The 17,187-nt window shown below is 41.0% G+C and overlaps 1 protein-coding gene across 3 annotated transcripts in view; it reads left to right on the top strand.

Annotated features, from left to right (window-relative positions):
* Nucleotides 1-17,187, top strand: part of COL15A1 (collagen type XV alpha 1 chain) — a 163,779-nt gene that overhangs the window by 109,210 nt on the left and 37,382 nt on the right. For all 3 annotated transcript variants that reach the window (XM_087765728.1, XM_087765720.1, XM_087765733.1), the window contains 6 exons: nucleotides 975-1,037; nucleotides 1,937-1,972; nucleotides 2,065-2,148; nucleotides 11,708-11,773; nucleotides 13,681-13,716; nucleotides 15,433-15,495. In XM_087765728.1, coding sequence (XP_087621854.1) covers nucleotides 975-1,037; nucleotides 1,937-1,972; nucleotides 2,065-2,148; nucleotides 11,708-11,773; nucleotides 13,681-13,716; nucleotides 15,433-15,495 — 348 coding nt within the window. The remainder of the gene's footprint in view (nucleotides 1-974; nucleotides 1,038-1,936; nucleotides 1,973-2,064; nucleotides 2,149-11,707; nucleotides 11,774-13,680; nucleotides 13,717-15,432; nucleotides 15,496-17,187) is intronic.

Here is a 17,187-nt window from a genome sequence, read left to right as displayed (position 1 = left end):
TCTTGTTTTCCTGTCCCTTTTATAATAATTTCTTGTATTCAAATTATCTTTTTGACAGCTACTGAGCTGACCTTTTAACGGACTCATCTATGTCTTCTAGATTTTCATGGTACTATGTACTGTAAAAACCCCAAAATATTTTGTTGAAGCAGAACAAACAGTAAGAACCAAAACAGCCTTTTCCTAAAAAAAAACCAAAACACTTCCCTCCCCCCCCAAAAAAAAACACAAAACAAAACAAGAACCACCCAAAAAACCCCACCAACCAAACAAGCAAACAAACAAAAAAAATAGCCCCACTGCTAAAACAAAACATGGCTAACCTGTCACTTGGATGAATCATTAGGCTGTTCTGTGTTATTTCCTTTGCTCTTTCATATGACACAGAGGAAAACAGATGCAAAAAATGTAGTTCACTGTTTATCTGGTCCTTTAAGAACTCAGAGTCTTCCTTTATCCATTTTTCTCTGGGCAAACTGCATTATCATTACTGAATGATACTTCTGTTTTTCCCATAGAACAGAGTAATCAATCAGATTCTTAGCAGTAATATACAGTCCTGCATTAAACTAGAGCAGGGGCTATCAAAGTGTTTGCCCCACATACATGTCTACATTCAATGCCTCTCCCTCCTCTTCCTCCAGCTTGAGAGTCACTTAACAGAAGGGTGGAAATAACTCATGAAATGTATCTTGGGGGAAAGCAACAGAATTCGCCCTTTTGCTAAGCAGAGGTGGGAACAGTGAAGAATGATTGAAGCTGCATTAAAAAAAATGCTCTGGGGAGAGGGAAACAGCAGGAGGAGTGGAGAGAGCAGATGACTAATGAGATAATGCTGACTTCACGGAGCGCCCCACAAACCTGCCCCCTAGTCCATTCAGAACCATGCTGTGTCCCTTTCAAGAGTGATAGCCTCCTCCTTGTATGAAACTGAATACAATTTAGAGAGAATAACAGTATATTTGTTGTGGCAGGGAATGCCGGGAACAGATGGAAAACCAGGCTTTCCTGGCATTGCTGGACATCCCGGAGTTGTGGTGAGTAGGGCTATCATAATCTGTGATCACTTTACACACACTGGCTCCCAAACCTATGTCTTAAGGATAGCAGGAGCCCTAACGGTACTTGCTAGCAGCATGTGGGCCTGGCTTTGTCCTACTTAGCCTGGAGCAGTTACCTCAGACACCAAACACAGGAGCAGAGTGTCCCTCGCCCTTGCCTCCCTCATCAGTCAGAAGTGATACAGGCATCTCCAGAGGCTAGTGGTGATTCTTTGATGCTCCTTTTTCTTTTAATTATTCAGAAATCAGCTCTGCTTTTAATTAGAGGGAAACCAACAGGCTCATAGGTGATTTTAATGTATTTCTCATGCTTAAATGCCCCAAGGATTACAGAGCTCTTTAGCTGGGAAGTTCCACGGCTCGTCCCCTGCCACCTTCCTCTCATTCATGCCAGACAAGCTGTCTGTGTGCCCAGCACAGTGAGTTGTATCGAGGGGCTGATCAAGCTTAGAAATAACCTGCCTGAAAAATGACTGTTTAGCTCACCTGTGTTCCCCTGTCTGATCCACTGGGCAATCCTGGACACAGCTGAGGTGGTTAATGCTGAAAAAGTAAGGAGCAGCCAGGCATGGCAGATTTCAGTGCAGTGAAAGAAAAGCTTGTTGAATTAATCCCCAACTAATGAAAAGTTGTGTGCCCATTTGCTTCTGGTCATCTGTGAACTCTGCCAAACATGCTGGGAGATACTTCTAAACATCAAATCCTCAGAAGGTCCAAGCTGAAACAAGCCCACCCCATCTGTGGTTTGAGAGAGCTGGGGATCGATCGTTCTGTACCCGCATTTTACTGTTGTGCATTTTGTGAAGCTAGAGAAAGCATATTTTCACATTTTTTCCTTTGAAATCACTTATTCTCATTTTTTTTATTACATGCAGGGTCCAAAAGGGGAGAAGGGTGACCCAGGACCTCAGGTGAGTTGTGTGGATTTCATTCTTTCTGAGAAACCTATGTGAAATGTAGTACTTAGTAAATGGGTTTTACACCTGTAATGCTTTTGAAATAGGGTGAACGAGGACAGGATGGGAACAGTATTGTGGGACCACCTGGACCACCAGGACCACCAGGACCAATCATAGCAATTCCTGAGGTAAGCGTGTTTGTCAAGCATTAAAGTCTCTGTAGCTCATCTTACAGAGAAGAGGGCACAAGCAGTTAACAAACTGGCAATTCTGCTGTTGATGTTCAGGTCATAAGTCTACTCCTCAAAACAAAAAACTCTCAATATGTCTCTATATTAAATTGATTTGTTTTGAAAAGATGAAATAGGAAGGAAAGTGGGTGAAGAGCTTACACAGAAGAATTATGGGGTCATATTAAGAGCTTCTCACAAACTCTCCAGGTGATTCTGCAGGACTTGTGAACATCAAATAAAAATCAACAGAGAAATACAAAACTGGGAATGTTTAACAAAGCATGGCACTTGAGACACAGCAGTATGTAGGAGAGAGATACATTGTGTTTTCTGACAGGTGTCTGCTATACAAACCAGCGCACTGACTCTGTTGCGGAAGCAACAGCTGAAAGTACCAAAGGGTAAAATGCTAGAAGCTCATAAAAACCGTTCAATATCCTTTAGCTGCATGTATATTTTCAGTCAGTTTTGTTTTGTGTACATCAGCCTTTGCAAAAACAATACTAGTTAGCAGCAGTGAAGGCTAGAGATTAAGATTAATCCCATTTCAAGCTGTCAACAAAAGTCCTTGTAGCTGGCTTGATTAAGATCTGGAGAAGCTGTGAGTGGCTGCAGGAAGTTCTTCACCTCTGAGAGCTGAAGGTGCCTAAACCAGCCAGACTTGTCCATAGGAATGCATATAACGGCAGTGACAAGTGATTTGTGATTGCAAGAAGGGAAAATGCCCAGTTGAGAAAGCTGTGTCAGGGGGAGCTGGGCACCAACTTTATCATAAAGCTGAGCTACATATAACATTTTTTTTTGCCTGAAACAGCTAGGCTTCCACTTAGGCTTCTGCTACTGATAGCAAATATAGCATAAATTGGCATTCCATAGCCCACACAACCAGTCCCAAAAGAGTTGTTTTTTTTTTTACTGGATTTACTGGGTATCCACCCAGAATCTTAGGATCCAAGATCTAAGATCCTAAGGTCTTGGACGAGCAGATTATAGATTCACAGAAATGTTGGTTGGAAGGGGTGTCTGAAGATTGTCTAGTTTAAAGTCCTGCTCAAAGTGGGACTGTCACTGGCTCTACACTTCATCATGTTTCTATTGGAGTTTCTGGGAAATTCCTCAATAGCTGTGACAGAAATGCTGGTGTAAAATACATGTTCTTTCTCACAGACCTGTCACAGTGTCACTGTGGGGCCTTGACTCTTATGAGTGACTAAACAGCTCCGTTTGCAGTAATAATGAACCTGAATTTGTTGCTCCTTAGCTCATTAATACTTGAAAAAAACACTGTGAGAGCCTCAGGAGGAGGACAGTTTGTATCAGAAATATAAAAATATTATTGAAGCTGACATAGCAAACTAGTGACACTAGTTTGCTGGAGGCTGCATGGCTCCCTACATATTGTGATAGCCACAGTCCACACGTTTATCTAATGTGTAGCTATGTCTGAAGAAACCTAACATGCAATCCTCTGAATTCTCCAGAACTTCTGTATGGACTACCTTCACCATGCATTACAGAAATGTATAGAGCCTGGTAGAAACTGTATTGCATTAGGTGCATTACAAACCCATACAGAAATCCATTTTCTTCTCTAAATACCTTGGAGTTTAAGAAGTAAGCTCTCTTACAAAGTAGTGTGCATTATATATATGGCTTTATGTGCATTTGTAGCAAAGAGGTATTGCGGGTGGGGGGTACAGCAAGAGCCATCTACCCTCATATGCTTCAAATCCTCTATATTGTTAATCCGATTATTTCTCTGAGGACTTGGTATGCTGGATTTTGATACAGTTAATTAAACATGTGTGTGTGTAAGTATACGTCACTACATGTGACATTGAGTTCTACTTGCCTCACAAATGTTTGTATAAGAACAGAACCTTTGCTTACTATACATTTGCTGTGATAGAAGATTAAATTATCCAAATATATTTTGTTGACTCTGTCTCTCATCTCCTGTAGTTAGCTTCAGATATGGAAAGAACTACTGCAAGTAGACCTATCAATTGCAGTTGAAATTACAGAACTAAAACAAACACCAGTACCAGCTGTTGTAATGCGGATATTGACTTGATGTGGGTAAAGCAGCAGAGATCAATTAAGTGATCTAAGTGAACCACAGGGCAGTTAGAAAGATCACTCCTCGGGTCAGGGTCTATTAGTTCACTCATTTAACCATCGTGTAGCCAAAGACAACAATACTTCTTGGGCTATGGAAGTCCAATGGACTGATCTGCCAGAGTTGGAAGGAAATTTTCTTACGAAGGGCTGTGTGGCTACAACTAAACAGATTTTATGCTTCTTGATCAAAATAAAACAAACTAAAGAGCTGGTGCAGTTTCAGTATTGTTGAAATATTAAGATCTGATGTGGAGAGTTGTGGCTGAGGGCGAGGTCCTGACCTGTACCTGGCCAATAGCTTATTGACTGAACTGCACTGAAAGGTGGACCTTGGTTTCCTCCTCATTTAACCTGGTCCCTATGTGAGCTGAGGGGATTTGATTCCTTCAGGAGCCACTTCTAACACTGTGAAAAGACATGGTAAGATAAAACTGAGGTCTGCAGTGGAACCTAGACATTTCCAGGCCTCTGCAGTACCTACCAACCAACACCGTGGGTCTCAGAGGCTTGCAGTCCTTTCTGCCTCCTCTGTTGCCTCCTGCTGTTGGCCAGAAAGTCTGCTCTGAACTGTCCTGTTAAAAAAACGATGTCCCTCATTTTGCTGCTGTTTGATATTCCAAAATACTAAAATCAATATTCCTCATCCTATACTGGCTATTTCTCTCTTTTGGAGCATAATCTCTGATACTCAGTGCATTTTCATGCATGGAATCATGATAACCAGTAAACCATATTAATTGCTGCTACGATTTTATCATTCCAATTTAGTTGGATACAGTACAGGAATAATTTTGAATAGAGAAATTTTATTGGATTTAAATTTAAAACTTTTAAACAATTATCTATTGCTGCCATTATTCATCCATAGTTTAGATACAAGAACTGAATGAAAGGCCTGGAAAAGGTTAATGTTGGGGGTGTAAAGCAAATGACAAAAGATTTTGTATTTCCTATGTTCTTTCTGTAATTCTAATAAGGGCATATTCATGCCATTTGGATACAAAGCTAAAGGTTTACTTAGAACCCAACCCAGACAATTACACTAAGAACTACTGTTTCTTCCTCTTCATAACAGTGAAGAAAATGTGAAAAACGACATTGTCCTTACTTTGTAGTCAGCACTTTCTGAACTGATTTGATGTATTGAAAAGTTACATTGCTGGATTGTTGCTATTAAAGCTGCTTACACATCCAAAAAGGAAGATAAGTAACTATATACTTGGGGCAGGTTGTGAAGAGTGCAATCTTTTTCTGTAATCATCATGTTAGTACCCTCTATTTTCATATCTTCTTGAGCACTAGGTACAGTTTTCTGACTTTCAACCACAATTTCCATTTGCAGCTAAACTCTATTTATAAAATATACAAACTGCCTCATCCCAAGCTCAGCAAAGCCTTTGGGATTCTTTCCACTGACTTCAATACAGTTTGGATTGAGACCAAAAAAAATGAATACTGAGTAATTCCACAATGAAAAGACAGTGTAAACCCAGGGCTCCTGGATTTCTGCCACCAACTGTAGATAAAGCAGAACAATTGCAGCAGCAGGACTCTTTTGTTACTGTTATTAAAGTAACAGCCCATGTCTTGTTCCCTTTCTGGGCCATATATAGCTGGGAATACAGTGGGACCAACAGCATCGTGCTACCCCTGGAACAATGCAGCAGAGAGCTCATGCAGGCTAGGAGATGGAGTGCTGCCTGCAGGACCTAAACTGTCTTTTTTGACAATTTTTCAGTGTTTTTTGTAGAACATGAGGACAGGGAGCAGGTAGCAGCACCCAGTAAAAGTAACAGACTTTAGCTGTGTGAATCATGATGCCAACATGACCTCAAAGTACACCAAGTTGACCGTACACTGCCATGCTCAGATGACATAGGATAGGATAGGATAGGATATGTGATGTGACCAAGCAGGTCTGCCCTCTTTTGTGTCCTCCTTCACATCCCAGATTAGAAAAATAGTATTCAGAGACTCGTAAGATAATTGGAAGTGACCTCTGGAGGCCATATGGTCAAACCTCTTATTCAAAGCAGGGGTAGCTTCAAACTTAGTTCCTGTATGCTGTATTCATAAAAAATGTTGCAAAAGATTGTGATTGATCTGCACATGGTTACAAGCAGAAAAGACATTCAGATTTCACAATACCTCAGTGCCAACATGCGTATTCATGTGCTAAGTGAATCCCTGGCACCTGAAGTCATGCCCTGCCCTGGCCTTGTGAAATTCAGAAGATTTTCATTACATTGAATAGGAATATACTGCTGCACACAGAGCCTTATATTGAAATGGATGACATGGCTTGCCTGCTAAACAAGTGGAGTAGTTCAAGCCTCTGAGGAGATTCAGTACATATTTCTGAATCCAAAACAAGGCTACACTGTCAGCGGCAGGTGGGGAGTTTGACTGGGGCGGTACACCTGTCAAAGCATAACGCAGGTGTCCTAAGGCGAGCTCAGGGAGGACGGAAACCTCCCGCGGAGCAGAAGGGCAAAAGCTCGCTTGATCTTGATAAATGGGACTGTTGGAGTGAAAGAAATTAAACAAATGACAAAAACTGGGCAAGGATCTCTTTTCACCTACAACATATTTGTGGAGCAAGCACTTACATATTGTCTGTCCTGAATTGTAATGTATGACCTAATGATATGGTATTGGGAACACGTATTTAAACCAGAAAGGTAGCTATCTGAAACCAAAATGAAACCAAAACGAAAGCCTAATCATAACATCAGGACAAGAATCTGATTGGGAGCAGCCACCATGGATTTACTAATGGCAATTCATTCCTGACCAAAATGATTGCTTGCCTGTGGACAATGGATGTGCACTGGATGTTGTACACCCTGACTTTAGCAAGGCTTCTGATGCAGTCGCCCACAGTCTTGCTATCACCTAATGATGACCTATGAAGTGGATAAGTGGATGATAAAATACGTGGGAAATTGGCTTAACTGATAGACTCAGAGAGTTGTGATTAGCATTCATGAGACTGCTTCTGGAGTACCGTCTCCAGCTGTGAGACCCCCAGTACAAAAAAGACATTGACATAATGGAGCAAGCCCTGTGCAGGGCTGCCAAGATGGTCAGGGGACTGGAGCACTGAGAGAACTAGGTCTGCTCAGCCTGGAGGAAAGAGGGCTAAGGAGAGACTTTGTTGCTGTCTTACAACTGGAAATGCTATACAATGGAGAGGAAACAGTCTAGGACGTTCCTGGAGTGTGTGGAAGATAACTTCCTGACACAGCTGGTGAGTCAACTAGGGAAGGCGCCGCACTGGACCTCTTGTTTGAGAGCAGGGAAGGACTGGTGGATGATGTGATGGTTGGAGGCTGTCTTGGGCATAGTGATCATAAAATGATAGAGTTTTTGATTCTTGGAGAAGTAAGGAGAAGTGTCAGCAGAACTGTTACCTTGGACTTCTGGAGGGCGGACTTTGGCCTGTTTAGGAGCCAGGTTGACAGAGTCCCTTGGAAGGCAGTCCTGAAGGTAAAGGAGTCCAGGAAGGCTGGACATTCTTCAAGAAGGAAATCTTACAGGCACAGGAGCAAGCCATCCCCATGTGCCAAAAGATGAGCCAGCAGAAGAGAAGACTGGCCTGGCTGAACAGAGAGCTCTGGCTGGAACTCAGGAAAAAAAGGCAAGGTTATGACCTTTGGAAGAAGGGGCAGGCCACTCAGGAGGACTACGAGGATGTCATGAGGTTCTGCAGGGAGAAAATTAGAAGGGTCAAAGCCCAACTGGAACTTAATCTGGCTAGTGCCATAAAAGACAATAAAAAATGTTTCTACAAATACATTAGCAACAAAAGGAGGGCTAAGGAGAATTGCCATCCTTTATTGGATGCGGGAGGAAACATAGTGACAAAGGATGAGGAAAAGGCTGAGGTACTTGATGCCTTCTTTGCCTCAGTCTTTAACAGTAAGACCAGTTTTTGTCATGGTACCCAGCCCCCTGAACTGGAAGACAGGGAGCAGAATGAAGCCCCCATAATCCAAGGGGAAATGGCTAGCAACCTGCTACACCACTTAGACACACACAAGTCTATGGGGCCAGATGGGATCCACGCAAGGGTACTGAGGGAGCGGGCAGAAGTGCTCACCAAGCCACTTTCAATCATTCACCAGCAGTCCTGGCTATCCGGGGAGGTCCCAGTTGACTGGCGGTTAGCAAATGTGACGCTCATCTACAAGAAGGGCTTGAAGGAGAATCCACAGAACTACAGGCCTGCCAGTCTGACCTCGGTGTTGGGGAAGGTTATGGAGCAGATCATCTTGAGCGCCATCATGCGGCATGCACAGGACAACCAGGTGATCAGGCCCACTCAGCAGGGGTTTATGAAAGGCAGGTCCTGCTTGACGAACCTGATCCCCTTCTATGACAAGGTGACCCGCTTAGTGGATGAGGGAAAGGCTGTGGATGTTGTCTACCTGGACTTTAGTAAGGCCTTTGGCACCATTTCCCACAGCATTCTCCTGGAGAAACTGGCTGCTCATGGCTTGGACAGGTGTACTCTTCACTGGGTAAAAAAACTGGCTGGATCGCTGGGCCCAAAGAGTTATGGTAAATGGAGTTAAATCCAGTTGGCGGACGATCACAAGTGGTGCTCCCCAGAGCTCAGTGTTGGGGCCACTTCTGTTTAATATCTTTATCAATGATCTGGATGAGGGGATCAAGTGCACCCTCAGTAAGTTTGCAGACGACACCAAGTTGGGCGGGAGTGTTGATCTGCTGGAGGGTAGGAAGGCCCTACAGAGGGATCTGGACAGGCTGGATTGATGGGCTGAGGCCAACTGTGTGAGGTTGAACAAGGCTCAGTGCTGGGTCCTGCACTTGGGTCACAACAACCCCATGCAACACTACAGGCTTGGGGAAGAGTGGCTGGAGAGCCGCCTGGCGGAAAAGGACCTGGGGGTATTGGTCAACAGCCAGCTGCATATGAGCCAGCAGTGTGCCCAGGTGGCCAACAAGGGCTTGTATCAGAAATAGTGTGGCTAGCAGGACTAGTGTCGTGAATGGGTGATTTACAATGCTTAAGAAATCACCAACAAAGGTATTAGCAAAAGTGGTTTTAATATGATGTTGTAAAAGTGCGACTTAACAATGTTTGATGGCAAGGTTCACTCTATTAATTACTGCATGGAAGAATCATGCAAAGGAAAACTGAGTTACACTCGAGTTAGAATGATTCACAGAGAGACTGGAGACAGAAGGAAGACCCTCCCCTTACTTTCTAAATTCCTGATGGAGCTTAGGTGCGGCTAGGTCCAATGTTAGTCTCAGACTTGGACAACAATTTATGCCTAAGGGACTGTACACGCAAAGTTTATATAATGTTTCATTAGCATCAATTCAGCATGCAATCAAAGTTATCAAGACAAAAATCAAAGTTACTGTACTACAAGGTTATGTGCAATATCTTTTGCTTACCAAAGATCTGTCATTGGTAAAAGGTCTCCCTTCCTTGAAGAGCAACCTTGAGAGGTGTCCCAGTTCAAGGGGAGATCACCGCCATGCAGCCATGCTGCCTAGCAGGGAGAGCTCAAAGAAGGCTCACTTAGGCTATCATATTTATAGGATGAAGTGGTTGGCTTGTAGTCAAATTACATGTCATAGAAAAGGTATGCAGGAGACTCCTTGTATCCACAGCTTTCTTTGTTCCTTGATAAATGAGTTGCTCTGCTCCTTTGTGGGTTTTCAGAGAACAGACTGACACTAGAGGAGTTCACAGCCTGGTTACAGCGCAGGGCTTTATCTCTTCCGGAGCCTGCACCAAACTACCGCCACTCTGGACAAGGGGTCAAGTGCATCTGTCACAACTAGGGAAGTCATCATCCCCCTGTACTCAGCAATGGTGAGGCCTCACCTTGAATACTGTGTTCAGTTTTGGGCTCCTCACTACAAGAAGGACATTGAGGTGCTGGAGCGTGTCCAAAGAAGGGCAACGAAGCTGGTGAAGGGTCTAGAGCACAAGCCTCATGAGAAGCGGCTGAGGGAGCCAGGGTTGTTTAGCCTGGAGAAAAGGAGGCTGAGGGGAGACCTTATTGCTCTCTCCAACTACCTGAAAGGAGGTTGCAGCGAGGTGGAGGTTGGTCTCTTCTCCAAACTAACAAGCGATAGGACAAGAGGAAATGGGCTCAAGTTGTGCCAGGGAAGGTTTAGGTTAGATATTAGGAAAAATTTCTTCACCAAAAGGGTTGTCAAGCATTGGAAGAGACTGCCCAGGGAAGTGGTTGAGTCCCCATTCCTGGAGGTATTTAAAAGAAGGGTAGATGCAGCACTTAGGGACATGTTTTAATGGTGGACTTGGCAGTGCTAGGTTAACAGTTGGACTTGATGATCTTGAAGGTCTTTTCCAACCTGAACGATTCTATGATTCTAACTACCTAATCAGAGGATACAGAGAAGATGGAGGCACCCTTTTCTTGGGGGTGTATGGCAATATTATAAGATGCAACAGACACAAGTTGGAACATGGGAAATTCCAAATAGATATAAGCAAAACCTTTTTACTGTGACGATGCTGGAATACTGGAACCGGTTGCCCAGAACAATTGTGGCATTTCCATCCTTAGAGCTGTTCAAGACTTAACTGGACAAGTCCCTGCGCGACCTGATCCAATTAGACCTGCATTGAGGAGGGGGCTGGACCAGATTATGTCTGAAGGTCCCTGTCCACTTTCATTATTCTGATTCTGTGATCAAATTATGCAGAAATGCCTGAGCTTATGCTGAGCTCACTAATTTCAGGATAGAAAGTAGTATAACAGCATTGTTATTATACTGCTCTGTTCAGGCTTCTTGAGGCTTGGAGCTGATTAGCTTAGGTGCTGCTCCACATCCAAGTGACTATACTGTTTTGGGGATCCAAGCTAGTTTCATTGATTACAGACACAGCAGCATGATCAGAGCTGACTTAGGAATCACTGTATGGCACTGCATGGTGTGATGCAGACATGTCCAGAATATAATTATAACTTCAACTCTGCAACAGGATGAGTGTGGTCAGACAGACTCGCCATCTTAGAATGCCAGTGACATATTGGAGTATAAAACCTTCATTTCGATCTTTATCTTACTGAGAAGAAAATGACTTCAGGCTGCAACATTCGGTGTCATAGTTTTCAAGTTAAAAATGAGAGCCAGTTAATTAAAGTTTTGAAAGCATACTGAGATCCTTACATAAGAAGTGTAAAACAAATGCTAGGTTTTGTTATTCCAGATCTATATCAAAAGTTAGAAGTAGAGAGCCTTTTCTGTGGCCTTATTTGTGTTTTTCTCGCCACAGTTATAAAGGGATGCTATAACTGTCTGTACATTTCTAAAAATGTATGTGTGCCCTAGATAATCAATTTGGTATTTGAATTAACCTGTTCCTTAACCACTTTTTTAGCTACTACTCAATGACACAGATGGAATTTTTAACTTTACTGCAATTAAAGGACTGCTTGGGCCTCCAGTGAGTATATGCTGCTTTATTAAATCTTCAGATTTGCTCTGTTTGTCTTCAGTGTCTCTTTTTAAATATCAGCTAGAGCTGAGTTTCCTGTGCTTTAGAATTGTGTTCCTGCTAACTTCAGCACTAAGCACTGTGGAAGTACTTCAGGCCAGGACTGAATTCTGTGTGAATGAATTACTTTTACACATTTGTATGAAAGAAAAGAATTGGCTTAGCTCTGAATCTGAAGTATATGCTCAGAATGACAGAAATGTGGAACTGATGCAAAAATAGGGACCAAGATCTACATAGCACATCTTCTTTTGGTTTTTTTTTTTTTCTGTTCTTGTTTTTTAAGTCATAAAATGTTGGGATAAAGTATTTTTCTCAGTTCTGCCTGAGACTGCAACTAGCAATGCTAGGCTCCTGTGTATGAGTTTAGTCTCACAGCAATTGTAGCTGTGGATGAAAAGCTAGAAATTTTATGAGAGAACAACAAATGTGAAATTTCAAATTCTGGGAGTATAGCTGCAAAACAGTTCAGTCAAATATTTGAAATTCTGAATGCTTCCTGGTAATGAGTTCAAATTCCTAAGACTGGATCCAAAGAGAAATCTACCTTTTCCAGGCTGTGGACTCTATTCAAACTTGCCTGGAAGTCTACGACATATGGCACTTTGCAAAATTTTAATCACTCCAAACAAAGCATCTTACTTCACAGCTAGTTTCATGTGTGGACTGTTGTTTGTATATTTTATTTTATCTGTTTTCTTGTTTGTGAACACAGTTCTCTCTCTCACATTCAATCCCTGATGAAACAAGGAAGACCAGAATGTGTGTACCTGATAGCAGAATTTCACTGTACATAGCCATAGTTTGAAAAAAACATGTATTTTAATAATAGAACTGTCCCAAAACAAATATTTACTAAATCTGTCAGTGAACTGAGAAGAAGGGCATTAGCTCCAATAACAGCTTTTAACCTTTATCTGTTGCCTAACATGCCTCTTTTCCACTTGTCACATGGTAGGACAACATATTATTGTGACTGCATCCAGCTGTGCTTACAGCAAAACAGCTTTCATGGAAGAGTATTTTGATGTATATCCTAAAGACCTGATTCTCCTAATGCCTGAACATAATAGGATGCCAGGACAGGATGGGCCCTCTTGTGTGAGCGCTGTTACCGCAGGTAGTTGCCATTCAAGCCTTAGATGACAGGTTCTCAAAATAACATAGATGAGTGGGCTCATGAGCTCAGAAATGCATTGGCTTGTAATAGTTGCTAGCGTTACAGTCCCAACAGAAAGAAGTAGGTCCTGTAGCTCGAAGCACAGTTGCAATTGGAAAGGTCTTTGAACCTCAGTCTCTGAGCTCGCCCGAGTCAGGAAAGAGGTGCAGTCTCGTAGCGGTTCAGGTAATACACATCCAGGTGATCTGAACAAGAACTGAAGTGTCTCTCTGCAGATAGCACAGTGGGGCAGCCTTTAATATGCCCAGTGCAAATCCAAATCCATGTTTCTATTCACAGCCTGTTACACACTCTATTTTCTAGCCACAGACAACCAGGAGCAAAACGGCAAAGGTGGGAGGGCTACTGTGATCTCTGTGCTGGAATCTGGAAAAGATTCAAAGGAGGTTGAATTATAGTTGCATGTCTTTCATATGTGGAAAACATTACCTTTCTTCAGCCTTACCTGGATCTCTGTCACTTCAGTTTTGGAAAGTAAATGCTAATGTTCCAGAAACAGTTAGAAGCATACGGCATTGTGGAGTGTTCACAACTTTACCACTGGCTGAATGAAGTTCTTAATCCAGTTTCAGATCAGTTAATATTCACAAATTACGCAATACATGTAAAATGCATACTCTGTTTTGCAAGTCTGTAATATGTGTTTGCAAGGGGGTGGGTTTTTTGCATTTTTCAGGGGCCAGATGGCAAGCCAGGTCTACCAGGATTTCCTGTAAGTATTATGTTCCTTGGATTTAAGTATTTTTCAGTATAGTTTAATATTTAAAGTCTAATAAATTTTCATTTGGGAGACTGTAGTTCTTTATGGAATCAACATCTATGGTAGAAATTAACTGTGCCAGAAATGAAGTATACTGTGATATGCACATTTTGTATTTCTGCTTATCTCAGAATCAGTTCTGTAGTTTAAACCTAAATGTAATTGACTCTCATGAAAAATTACAACCTAAGGAAAAGACCTATGCCATTTACGAGAAACAAATGGAACAAATGGACTTCTAAAAGTTATCTTTATCTGTATATGTAATTGTATTATTCTTTAGGCTTTTTTTGTCACCACTACAGAGTACAGTAAAGCCCTACAAGGTGTACCCTTTTTATTTTATTTTAGGAAACATGTATTATTTTTTACAATAACATACCAATGCCACCATGGAAGCATTGCACAGCCATAATATCAAAAGGTGCCTTATACTATGCTACCTACCTGTTGTGCTCAGACTGCCACACCATATAAACAATATCTGGCTTGTGACTTCATATAGTATTGTTTATACTATTATATTTAGATTCTATATAATGTGATAGAATTATTTACTCTTGTTATGATTGTTTTACAGTTCAGATGCAATGGTCTCAGGATCCTTTGTCTATTGCCTGAGAATAACTAAGGAGAAAGCTGGGAAAGCTGACAAATAATGTTGACAAAATGCTGGCAAATTGCCCAAAATTCTACAGAAGGTTGTTTACTAAGTCCTGGGTATTGTGGACTGCACAGGAAGCCAAAGAAAGGGGGAAAAAAAACTCCTTAAAAATACTTTTCATTTGAAAAAAAGCTGATAACATCTAGAAAGTGATATCATGAATTCTTAGTCTCTCTGTCTCTCTCTCTCTCAGTCTCTCAGAATTTCTACAAACATGAAAATACCATTCTTGTTCTTACCTCAGGTCTTTTCTTTATCTCTTCACTAATGCAAAAATCATGTAGACTTGAATTTAGTTCTTGGTGGGTAAAAAAATATTTCTGAATGCACTTATAATGGAAGATTGTAAAACAAAATGTGATCTGAGTGGAATGCATTTACCACAGAACAGATACAGAAATTATCTCATTTTCAAATATATAATCTTTATTTCAGATAAAAATATTTTTTTAAAATACTGTTAAAAATATAGCTTCAGAAATTCTGTTGAAAGTCAGTCTGGCTGAATGATCGTGGAGGAAGAGAGAACAGAGTAGGGAGGAAATAGAGAATTTTAGGCTGAAATTCCACTCATATTTTGTATATTATATTATATTATATTATATTATATTATATTATATTATATTATATTATATTATATTATATTATATTATATTATATTATATTATATTATATTATATTATATTATATTATATTATATTATATTATAATATTCCACTCATATGTTTGCATATTTCTCTTTGTGAATGTGTGTATCGTCTACGCTGTGCTAAACATCAGGGGGTTTTTGTTTTGTTCTTTTTAACAGATTCTCCCTATACGGTATTTGCTTTAGGGAATACTTGGATTCAGACAGCAATTTAGTCTTGTAAGAGTTCTTAGATTGCAACCACAGTGGTTCAAGTTCAAGTTTTCCAGTTAGTTAAAATTACATTTAGTAAAATAGACTAGCTCCACATTCTTAGCAGATCTCACTATGGATTTATGTACTTGTTTTTATTTAGGGCCCTCGGGGACCAAAGGGTGATACTGGTTTGCCTGGATCACAAGGACCCAAAGGACAACAGGTAAGAGAAAAAAGCATAGGGAAAAGTATATGCTGCAAAACGTGCTAGATGACAAATACTTAGTGACATTAAAAGTTTAATTATTCTAATTTTACTAGGGATTGGGATGTTAAAAAGTTCATGTGAAAAATTTACTAAGTAGAAATTGAAGGAGTGCTAAACAAAATATCTTGATATAATACTACTGAGAGGTAATGTTCCTGCCCCAGTGTGGAAATTCTGCAGTGCAGTATGCACTTATCAGAATAAGTTTGCATAAACATTAAACATGAGATGACCTCTTCTTGCAAGTTGATTGTCTGTGCTGACACCCTGGGATCCTAACCGAAAGGCTAAATAAAAAAAGATTAATCTTTTCCTCCTCCTTTGGCCCAGAGGGCTTTGCCTACAGAATGAAGACTGCAGTTTTCTATTCCCAAAGAAAGTATAAGACTTGGGGAGCTCTCTCCTTAGAATCATTTCTCTTATTTCTGCAGAACAGTGTTTATTTTGTAGCACTGCTAAGGGGTGACTAAGGACTGACTCTGCTGTTTTGTAAATATTGCAGCAGTTGTTCTCGTTTTTGTCCCCTTCTCATCCACCTGCAGGAACCAGGGGAGAGGAACATCTAAGTTATTACAATCCTGGGGATAACAAAAAAGAAAAAGAAAAACAAAAACACTTTCTGCTTATTCTTTGTGTGTAGCTGACCTCACTTACTCAGAAGTAATAGAAAGGCTTGGAAATGGTTAATTATGATTTGAAATGGGATTGTAGATGAACAACATCTTCATTGCTCAGAAGGAAACATCTCAGGCCACAAATACCAGTCCCCTTCTGTCATATGGATTCCTGTTCTTTTACGGAGTGCATAAAATGATCAAGTTCAACCTTAAAACAAGTTGGGTAGTTTTTGGTTTGGGTTTGTGGGGTTTTTTTATTTGAGTGGGTTGGTTTTTGTTTTTTTGGCTTCTGCTGTCCACACTGGAAGGAACTCAAAACTTTGAAGCCATTATATTTTGTACCCACCAATGACATAGTGACATTTCTGAGGCTGTTTCTGAGGCGTGAACACCAGGTTATGCTCAAGAGTGATGAAATTGGGAACGACAATGAAGCTGCACAGACACCTAGGAGCATTTTGCTTTAAGGATCAGAAGATGCTTCTGTTACAACCTCAGGTCCATAAAATCTCACAGAAGATAAAATCAGTGAAGCCAAACCTTAGGGAGACTCCAAAGTATCCACAGTATCCTCAGGGAGACTCCAAATTGGCCTTCATTAAAGATTATGAGGCTGCATCATGCCAGGTATATAGAGAGAACAATTCATACTTTCCTGATAGTAAAATCAGGACACTTAGTGTTCTATCAAGATTTTACATTTCCAGCAGGATTTCCTGACCAGTATCTAAGCTGATGGTACACAAGAAGACACCAATAGCCTGTCTGCCTTTGGCAGAGATTTCTTGTGAACACAGCATGTTTCACATAGTTACTCTATCGAGAACAATTAAAAGTCTTTTTTAAAAAATAAGTACTTATTCATCTCGGGGAGATTTACAGGAGCAGGATATTTTTAGTGTACTTTATTATGTTTTAAGAAAGATCAGCCCTTTTCTCCCCAGAATCAAGCTCCACCCTACTCACGTTGGTATCACTTTATATTTAATATCACAGCATGACTGATCTGTCATGCTTCAAACAGCAGTAA

Source organism: Nipponia nippon, unplaced genomic scaffold, assembly GCF_047370975.1.
Source record: "Nipponia nippon isolate SJK-2023a ecotype South Korea unplaced genomic scaffold, ASM4737097v1 scaffold_1, whole genome shotgun sequence".
Taxonomy (NCBI): Eukaryota; Metazoa; Chordata; class Aves; order Pelecaniformes; family Threskiornithidae; genus Nipponia; species Nipponia nippon.
Note: the sequence above shows the minus strand (reverse complement) of the source record. Positions and strands in the feature narration are given on the sequence as shown.